Source organism: Myzus persicae, unplaced genomic scaffold, assembly GCF_001856785.1.
Source record: "Myzus persicae strain clone G006 unplaced genomic scaffold, MPER_G0061.0, whole genome shotgun sequence".
In the NCBI taxonomy this organism is placed as follows: domain Eukaryota; kingdom Metazoa; phylum Arthropoda; class Insecta; order Hemiptera; family Aphididae; genus Myzus; species Myzus persicae.
The window spans coordinates 83841-94928 of record NW_019102864.1 but is presented as its reverse complement, the minus strand read 5'-3'; the positions used below and the strand labels follow the sequence as shown (position 1 = coordinate 94928).

Below are 11088 nucleotides of genomic sequence, written 5' to 3'. Positions count from 1 at the left end.
AAGTTGAAATAAATTTAAGCGCCATCCGCAATACAATAATGATTTTGTCTTTTAAAATTTATCTAAATTATACTTACTGTCCTTATTAGTACACATTTATTTAATTAAATTTGTTTTATAAACTAGAAAATGAATAAAAACATTTTGATTTCTATCTCATTAAATTGAAACTGAATATCAAAGAATGTATTCTCTAAATATGTCCTCATGAAGTTTTGAAAATTCTAATTCAATTACATAGTTTTAATTCATGGCAAATAATGCAAAGTGCATATTTTGGTAAAATAGTATACAAAATATTAACCCAACTTTCTTATCTACTACCTATTAAATTATCTTTTTGTCTACAATCTACAAGGACTATATAAATTGTTTTTAAAAGATTAAACACTATTTGTTTTTAATTTTATGGTTTGTGAAGACACAGCGTTACATTTTTTTGTGAAGGAAAGTGGAGTAATTATTGAATTGTGTATTCAATCATTCAAATACATCATATTTCTCGCCTACCTTATAATAAATAAGAAGTACAAATATAAATATTAACTAGCTGCACTTTGTTGGCCGTTAAAAATGCCAACTCTGTATGAGACTCGATGATGATATTGCGAGTAGTATATTATGCCTACCTGCCGTAGATTGCAGACTCCGCTTGATGAGAAATATTATGTTTTATTTTGATTGCGGAAACGCCGATGAGCAGCTGCTATATGTGCAACTCAGCCACCTTGGTAGGCAATGTGCGAAATTCAATTGTATGCATGCTTATACCCGATCTGCCCGATGAACCACTCAACCAATAAACAAAAAAAAATCCAATTTCTACTAAATATATTTATATTTCTCCTATAACCAATAACAAGTAACAACCGTGTATAAACAAATATTTCCTTCGTAAATATTAAAATCCCTGTTTGAGCAATTCCCCCGATTAGAACTATTGGGTCCAATTGTGAATCCAAACCATCTAGGGCGTCACCCAAACGCATGCAAAAAATTCATTCAAATTGGTCCAGTCGTTTAGGAGTTCAGTGACATACACACAAACAGTAGAATTATATGTATAAAATAATAATAATAATCTAAGACATCGTAAGTATTCTTAGTCTGAAGCTAATTAAAAAAGGAAGACCAACTATACTGTTAATTCAAACCATTTGTTTTCTGTTTTTTTAAAAATCTTCCAAACCAGTTTAAGCTAAAATTATTAATAGCGAAATAAGCTAATATCTGTAATAAAATTTTGTGAATCATAGTGTCAAATGGTTAGATTCAAGAACCCAGCTATCACATTGTTGCTGTTATGTAATTTGTTATGAATAAATTGAGTCCCACTCAAAAGATCATCCATAGTACCTAAACCTGGTCTAAATTCGTATTGATGTTTCGATAAAAGTTTGTTTTCCTCTGAAAATGAAATTAGTCTTAATTTAATTATTTCTTCTAATTTAGCGAAATTACTGATCAAAGATATGGGCCTGTAATTCATCACATTTGTGCTATTCGCCAGCTTTGGAAATCAGTTTTATCAGTGCTACTTTGAGATTTTCTGGGAATATACATTGCTGTACAGTGTACACTCAAGTTATGTGTTGTATAAACTAGCATAATATGTACTTTATTAGACATCCACCTTCAGTGCTAACATTGTAACGCCGGACCTCAAGTATCTTTTCCTAGTGGTTTTGGACCTGCCGTCGTTGCCAATAACCGTAAGTTTGCTGTGGACTTCTTTTTGGTTATCTCTTAGACAATCAGCTTCTGATTGTTTACAACCTATTTTCCTGTTACTCTTAGAATGATGTATAGCCGAAGAACTAGAAGGAAAAATGAAAATTATTTCTCCGTTGCAATTTTATCGCTAACTAACAATTTGAAACTTAGGTACACAATATTTCATTGAAGTTCATTAGGTAGGTACTTATTATTAGTTTACAACCTGGGGCCTACCAAAGAGGATTTTATTTAGGGGCCAAAGTTAGCAGTTTGGCCAACTCTAAAAATTGATCCAGAACAACTTGTTTGTTATTTTGTTGGGGCTATTTCATAAAGTACCTAAATAAAAAATATGTTGCGAGGACCGGCCCATTTCAAAATACTGGAAAATTTTTACACCAATATTTAATATGAATTTGCATGGCTAAAATTAAAATTTACATGATATTGGTTTAACACCTCAACCCAAAATATGAAGGGCCGGGCCTTTGCAACTTCATTTCATCATTTGGTTGTGAAAATGTTTTTTATGTTCGTCTTTTTATTTTTCATTTTCATTTTTTTGCTTCATGGGCTATTGAGGCCTTTTGAACCTTCTACTAAGACACTAAGTCCCTCCACCTGTCACGCTAAATAGCAGTTTCGAAGCTTACTGCTGCGTCCATCAGTCTTTATCTGCATTGACTCTATCCCCGCCATCGTTGCCGAGGTCTTCCCAGTTGGGTTATTAATCAATAATCAGTACTTTTCGAATTATGCTTCCCTCAGCTCGGCGTACACGCCTAGCCCATTCCAGATACCTGGCCTTTAGGAATCAATTAATAATTAGTTTATTATACAGCGATTCCAGGTTGGTATTTTTTCTCCTTTCACAATCTCCTGCAGTTAATTAATTTCTCACAGGTCCGTATATCTTCCTCGACACCTTACTCTCGAAGGTAAGAAGCTTCTCCTCATCTCCTTGAGTTGCCGACCACGTCTCACAGGCCTATGTCATTATTGGGCTTAGGTAAGCAATATAAGTACATTTTTTCCTTTGTCGCCCATGATAGCATTCTTGAACTTAACAGTTTATTCTGTGAGAAATATGGTTCGCCGAGTTTGTCCTAACTGCATTGTGCATATCGTTTTTATGATTAATGTTCACTCCAAAATATTTGGTCATTGCATGTTCAAAGGTATATGGTCCGACCATCACGGAAAAAAATAAATAGTTACGGTTACCATTTAAACAGTTACCCCAACCATAAACCATGGTAGTATACAGACTATCATACAACATAGTTGGGAGACCTAATCGTGTATGGTTGATATATTGGTGCACCAAATCGTTCTTAATAGGCGTTTGGCGTGTCATTAGCATGTATTTTGTCTTTGCAACGTTAATTATAAGGCCCATATTCCGACTGGATGCTATTAATTTTTCTACGGTGTGTACAACCTCCCGAAGACTATTTCCTTATATGACAACGTCATCAGAAGACGCCAACATTGCCATATTTTCATTAAGCTCCATTTCTCTTCCCCGACATCTCTTACGACTTTTAAAGAGCGAGATTAAACACCATAGAAGAGAGGGCATCTCGCTACTTTAGCCCCGAATCCCGATTTTACTTCGAAATGATGGAGTAGCTCCCCTGCCATCGGACTCTCCGTTGTGTGTTGATTTGCATATCTTAATCATTCTTTTTAAATTTATTTGGATTTCGGAATATCTAGATTCGACAAAGTAATCCATAACTGATCTCTATTTATAGTGTCGTAGGCTTCCTTAAGATAAGTAAACAATAATTCAAGTTATCATGCTAATTATGAAAAAATAATCATTACCATTAAATGGGTATAAAAAAAAGGTAGAGAAGTGGGTAGGCACCGGTCTCTTGTACAGTAGGTGTCTAAATGGGTCACTATAATACAAGGGTCATAATCGAATGGTCGATCTTAAAACGAATATTGGGCGATTGTATTAAAAATCTATTCTAAAAAATATTCGTTGATCACGTGTATAGGCAAAAAGTTTAAGACACACTTTATACGCTTTAAATGTACAAGTAAGGACAGTAAGGTATTTATAACAAAATTACTGAGAAAAACACAACTTTCAGAAATAATCCGATACCTACCTAATATTATTATACTTACTGCATGTAATAATATAATTATTAAACAATATGCTTAAACAAATAGTGGTCGTTCACCAGGTATTCAAAATTTTTAACATAGCCCGCTTGTTGAGAAAGTAGGTAGCTATATTCTTTTCTTGTACGGAATATGATCATATAAATATTTGGTAAAAGCACAGATACGTTGGTTAGACTATTTAGTATCTAAGGTCATTCATTTTTGATTAACTACAAAAAAAAAAACAAAAATTTGTCTTAACCCGTTTGCGTAAAAATTTCCAGTTTTTTTCTTAATTTTACTATTTTTCAAAATTCAAATTACCTAATTGGCCATTATGTACAGTTCTTCAGTTTTTCTAAGGCACTATAAACAACTCTAGTGCTCTAAATAGTTGTTCATAAATTTCCAACTGAAAAATTATCGAAGGGGGAATATGGCCACCCTACGTCCCCCCCCCCCAGGGTTCACCACTGTTTACAGCAATTGGTTTTTAACAATTACAATGTAAATTAGTTGAACAAAAAATCTATAGATAAATAATACATTTTTAATTATTTTTTAAATATTCTATGCTTCCACGGTTCACTTAAGTGTGTTCGTGTATTATCAGTTACCTATAATCAGGAGATAACAAATTATCAAAAATGAATGTAAATATTTCTTATCATACTATGGATGAACTTACGTGTGAAATTTTAAATTTTAAAAGTTATTTCTCAGTGTATAGAACTATTAAATACAGTCAACGAGAATTTCAGTGTTTATTTACTAATTAAAAATCGAATAATTTAGATATTTATGTTCAAACAATGACATTTATTGGTAATTAACGTGCGTTTCAGCGTCAAGCGGAAAGATCGAATTATTTGGTGAGATATACATAATACACTAAGTACCTATAATTATAAAACAATCATTCAATCATTGTAAATCATGACAGAAAAAAAAATATGTATTAAATATAATGCCACTACTTTATATAGTGGACTGAAAATTAATAAAATATTAAGGGTACTATTTTATGTTTATGTACTCATAGATTTTGGTAACTAGTTATCTATTTAATGAGTACCTATACCTACCTATTATAAATTTATGTTCATAACAATTGTACTGTAACATTTGTATTGATCATATTTTTTTTTATTTTACAAAATAGAATGTTAACATTGTTTTTTCTTAATTTATTGTAGTGTTCTCATGTCTACCTCATTGATGCTAATATGGTTTACATGAATGCAAAGTCGCATGAAGGGATGCAGAAAATAATGTGAACATAGCAAAATAGTTATGTAAATTATTAGTATTAAACTAACATCAATTGTGAATATGGAGTTCAGTACACATTTTGTGTTTGATATCTTGGTGATATTATTATCACAGACTGTTTTCTTTATGTGTGGTTGGATGTATTTTGTCATGCGATTATTCAAAGACTATGAAGTGCATCACAAAACAATTCAATTAATATTCTCAGTCACTTTCTGTTTATCCTGTACAATGTTTGAATTAATCATATTCGAAATTGTTGGTATACTAGAACCCAGCTCTCGCTATATATTTTGGAATATCATACTTTACAAAATGCTATTTATGGTTGTTGTACTTATACCATTTTACTTATGTTATTTTACTTTGAGTAATATGTATCCATTTTTTCAAAAAAAAGTTGGAATTTTAGCTTCACTTATTTGGATATTATATTTATTCTTATTTTGGAAAATGGGTGACCCATTTCCTATGTTACCGCAAGAAAAAAAAGGCCATTTATTTATAGAAAACTGTATTAGTAGAATTGGTGTGATTGGTGTAACAGTTATGGCGTTACTATCTGGATTTGGTGCTGTTAACTACCCTTATTCTTCAATGGCGTATTTTATAAAAGCAGTTACTGGAGATGATGTCATAAATGTGGAAAAACAACTTCTTCAAACAATAGATGTTATTACAGCTAAGAAAAAAAAAATTTTATTGGCTGAAACTAATGCTGGTGTGAGTACTTTTGGATTTATGGATATGTTAAAAAGAGTCAAGTCAAATGTATCCAGCGATTTAAGGGGAATTAAAAGTGATATTAAAGCATTAGAAGAGCTTAGCAGACATTTATTTTTGGACACACATGATTTGAACAACACTCTGGAGCGTACTGCTTGGGCCAAGACATGGAAAGGGAAATACTTCAATTTCCTAGGTTATTTTTTCTCATTATATTGTGTCTGGAAAATAATCATATCCACATTAAATATAATGTTACAAAGAGTGGGAAAAAAAGATCCAGTTACCAGAGGGATGGAGATTTTAGTTGAATTGGTTGGCATTGATGTTGATGTATCATTTTGGTCCCAACATGTATCATTTTTATTGGTTGGATGTATTGCATTCACATCAATAAGAGGTCTCCTCTTAACTTTAACAAAATTTTTCTATGCACTTTCTAGTAGTAAATCATCAAATATTATTGTATTAATATTTGCTCAACTTATGGGCATGTATTTTGTATCCTCTGTATTATTAATGCGTATGAACATGCCAGCTGAGTATAGAGCTATTATTACAGAAGTACTTGGGGATCTACAGTTTAGTTTTTACCATCGGTGGTTTGATGTTATATTTTTAGTAAGTGCAGTATCATCTCTAACATTTTTAACATTTGCTCATAAGCAGAGTAAATTAGACCTACCACCAATGATTTAAGATTTAATTATTGTTTGATTTAGCTTATTATATAATATATATATTAAATATATACCTAATAATTGTAATTATTAAATGTGATTTTTATAAAAAATAACTGTTTTTTAGTACCAAAAAATTTTAAGTAAATGCCGAGGTAAATACTTAAATCTAATTTTATATTATTCATGTGAAATTAATAGAATACTTTAATTTTTCTCTGTTAATATTTTTTTATAAATGTATTCTAAATGATCTCATTAATGGTTTAATGTTTTATAAGTGATGTATAAGTATAAAATAAATATTACTTAAATGCCCAAAAATGTGTTTTTATAATCCTTCAAAGTTAAAACTTTGTATTAGTCTTAACTTCTATAATAGTGTGTAACATTTAATTTTGTTATGAAATGGCTGTACAGAAAAATAAACAATTGAACAAATGAATAATTTTTGAATGCGGATAGGTAGCCAGTCTCAGTGTGTTAATAATAAAGATAAATAGCTAGGGTGCTTGGCTTTAATGAGTTAATTGGTTTTACACTCATTGTCCACTGATCAACTATAAAATATAACACTAGGTTAAGATAATGTAAGACAATAAACAAAGTATATATATATTGTAACATATAATATCATATTGTGCAAAACTTAAAAATAATACTTTTACAGTAAAGTAATACAAACTTGACTATTTTTGATTTAAAAAATGATATATATTTATTCCTATTTTTTTTATCTTTTATGTACAGTAGATGAAATTCAATTAAAAAAAAAAAAAAATACATTTAAAAATCCATTGTGTGTATAATATATAATAATATACCTTAAAAGTTTCAAGTACCCATGAATAATATTTTTGATTTATAACAAAATAACATAAATCATTATTCTTTGTTATTTAATATGTAATTTCGTCCATATTTGAACATAAGAAAAACTAAAAAAAAAAACTGTGCTTGTATATCTTTAGATTTTTTGGTTGAGTGGAACTTTGTTTTATGTTTTCAATCCTAAGCTATAAGAGTTGAAAATTAAAAAAAAATTTTAACTAAAATTATTGGTAAATTTTGAATGATATGAATTTTGTCGAAATTATACCTTACACTCTTATAAAAAAATTCGTGCCTCTGTATTTTGAAAATTTTTAAACTAGTATTGTAACAATATATCAAGAGTCTTGTATTAAATTTTTAAGCTCTTTGACCTTACAAATAAAATTTTATTGACAATTATAGAAAAAAAAACAAAAAAAAATTGAAAATTGAAAAATGTCCGTTTACAGCTCATAACGAGTCAAAATATTTTAAAAAGAAGGTAAATCAATCAAGTATATGAATTCATAAAATAAACATATGGTGTAAATTTGAAGTATCTACAGTTATTCAGTTATTCGTTTTTTTTTGAATCACAACAAAATATGAAAATTGCTGCATGAGAAATCGAGTGAATATCCATTGTTGCAAATATTTCAACTTCAAATTCTCATAAAAATTTAATTTCTGGTTCACATTTTTTTTTCTATAAAAATAGACAAACTTACGTATTAGAAATATCGTAATTTATACGAATCTTGTCAAAATTGAAAAATTCAAACTCATAAAAAATAATTGTAGATTAACGTTCAACTTTTAACCTTATACGTATTACATTTTAGTCACTTTCCCACTGGGAAATCTTATATCCAAATTTCCTATACACCATAGAATATTCAAAATATTTTTACTCGTGTTGAACTATTTATAGGCTTATAATATTTTCGATTAAAATATCTAATTTTTTGCTCGTTCAAAAAACTTGAATATGTAATACAAGATTCCTTGTGAGTTTATCTACTTTTAATAAAAAAAAAAAAAATGTCTACGAGAAAGCCAAATTTAATTTTTATAAGCGTTTGAAGTTTAAATTTTTTTGACAGTGGATATTCACCAGTAAATTAGTGGATTTTCATCGATTCATTTTCTAATTTTGTTGTAATTAAACGAAAAATGACCATAAATACAGTACTTTAAATTTTCACCACATGTTTATGTTTATTTCATTATTTTTCATATTTGAGATAAATGACATACAAAATTTTCAAAATATTTTTACTTGTTTAGAGCTGTTCACTGACATTATCGGTTTTCAATTTTTTAGTTTGTTTTTTATACATGTAAATGAAATTTTATTGGCTGGGTCAAAAAGCTTGACAATTTAATTTAAGGTTCTTGATATATTGTTACAGCAGCAGTTAAAAAATATTAAAAATACATAGGCATGATTTTATTTGATAGGCTGAAGTTCAAATGTTGACAAAATTTATCAAATTAAAAATGTACAAATTATTTTTTAGTTAAAAATGTATAAAAATTTCAACGTTTATAGCTAAGAATTGAACATTTAAAACAAGGTTCCACGTATAAGGAGGGTTGTTCTGTGACCAAACCCTCTAAGAAATATATAGTCACAGTTTTTTTGTATAATTATTTTGAGCTCAAATTTGGACGAAATGACATATTAAATAACCAAGAATAACTATTTTAGTTATATTGTTGTAATGTAAAAATATTATTCTTGGACACTTGAAACCTTTAAAGTATATAATTATTAATTATATACGAATATTATGATATGCAAATAATTATATTAATTCAACCTACCGGCTACCATAGTAGTAAAACGATATAAACATAATATGAAATATCTTCGGCCGACAAACTGTCTCCGCTCAGAATCGTTTTTTGTATACAGTGATATTCTATCATTGAATTCAAATTTAACATCACCCATTAAAGTGACCCTTTTGTAACCTAATGTACAGCAGAGTGACACCCACTTACCCGCTTTTTTATATTGTTATGTTTATAATACTTGATATAGTTCTTATGTTGCCTAAATAATGAGGAAATATTGATTTTTTTTCATAGTGTTACATTTACTCCCGAATTTTTTAAATTCCATATAACATGATTCTAAAACCAATTTTGCAATTCACCCCGATCAAAGGCGAATTGCTAACGGTCATAAAAAATATAATAAAAAAACTTTCAAAGTTTTACTTATAAATTATATACGTAATGATGAAAAACGTAAAGTTTTTTCCTTAACTATAGTAAAAATATCTGTTTTTAAATGGAGTTCAAAGTTGGTAAAACTCTAATATCGTTACAATTCACCTCGTTTTAGGTACATACTTGGACGATTTTTACAAATTAATTACAATGTTGATACATTTTTATATAGACATTATTCGTTTATCTTCCTTCTCCATTATTACGGCCCTATTATCCTTACTATACAAAGTTGAAGAATTCAAAAATTACTCATTTGAATTTGTATTTAGATACCTACCTATATATGCATGCCTATTATACATATCCAAAAATTCATATTTTTAACAATTTATAAGAAAAAGATCCATTCTTTTTTGAAAAAAAGAAGTTGATATCGCAACACGACCTTTCTCAATCGACAAATAAAATCTAAGAATTTAAAAATATGGTCTTATATTTAAAAATTCCAAAAATCATAATTTGTATAAATTCATTATTAATGAAAAAATGATAGGGGTGGGTTTGGATGGTGGGTTAGGTACCCTGTATATAACTGTGTAATGATGTATATTGGATTCGTAGTTTTTATGGCTTGTATAGTTGTATACTTGTACATTTTCGAATGACTTTTCATGTAAAGTATTGATTTTTTCCTATTATTAGATAGGTACCTATTATTATGTATGATCACTGGTCTTTTATCCATTAATTAATGGATAAATAAATGTTAATTTTTTTTGTTTTTTATTATATTATATTAAATAATTATTAGGACAGAATTAAAGTGGGAAGGGCGAAGGAGTATTTGCCCCACGGGTGCAAGATTTAAAAGGTGCATATCATATTTTGAAATAAAAACGGGCTTTTTTTTATTACACTTTTTATTTCATTGAATTTAATATTGTGTATTATAGTTTAAATAGTAATATATATTATTCTACGTTTGGACTTTTTAATTATTGTTCTTATGACTCATAATAATGTATTCATTTGTATGAGATTTTAGGTATGAGTTATAGATATGGTGAAAATATCAAACTATAGTGGCATACAGAGTGGAAATTAGCAGGGAGGTACAAAATCCACACAGCGAGTGCTGCCCCGAGGATCAATATGTCTCAACCTGGTCCTGAATTCTGATTATTAATGATTTAGACATATTTTGGAATTTGAAATAATATAATATACCATAACCTACCTACCTACATCATTTACATAATGCATTTTTGCATACCCAGTTGTAGAATTTTGTATAAACGGTTTAACAGTATATGATTATTATTTTCCTGAAAGTTCCTCAATTTTAAACTTTATGTTTTTAAATAAAATTTATAATAAGAATTGTATTAATGTATGTCATCAAACGGCATTAATCACAGGTAACAACCAATGAACATACGATTTTATTTTATTTATGTAGGTACATAAAAAGTATCGGATGTATGATACATCATTATATTAATGTGGAATGGGGTATTAAATTTAAAATTGTATAGGTTTTTTATTTTTAATATAGACACTTGTAGTGAATGACTTGAGC

The 11088-nt window shown here is 28.8% G+C and overlaps 1 protein-coding gene across 1 annotated transcript; it reads left to right on the top strand.

The window, feature by feature from the left end:
* The first annotated feature begins 4493 nt into the window (after window positions 1–4493).
* Window positions 4494–6619, top strand: LOC111033311 (Golgi pH regulator). The gene is made up of 2 exons (XM_022313994.1): window positions 4494–4709; window positions 5034–6619. Exon 2 carries the CDS (start codon window positions 5170–5172, stop codon window positions 6532–6534), a length of 1365 nt encoding a protein of 454 aa, XP_022169686.1. The 5' UTR covers window positions 4494–4709; window positions 5034–5169; the 3' UTR covers window positions 6535–6619.
* Window positions 6620–11088: the final 4469 nt, after the last annotated feature.

What these genes read in the sequence shown, in the direction of transcription:
- LOC111033311 (XM_022313994.1), top strand. Translation starts at nt 5,170, where the DNA reads ATGGAGTTCAGTACACATTTTGTGTTTGATATCTTGGTGATATTATTA.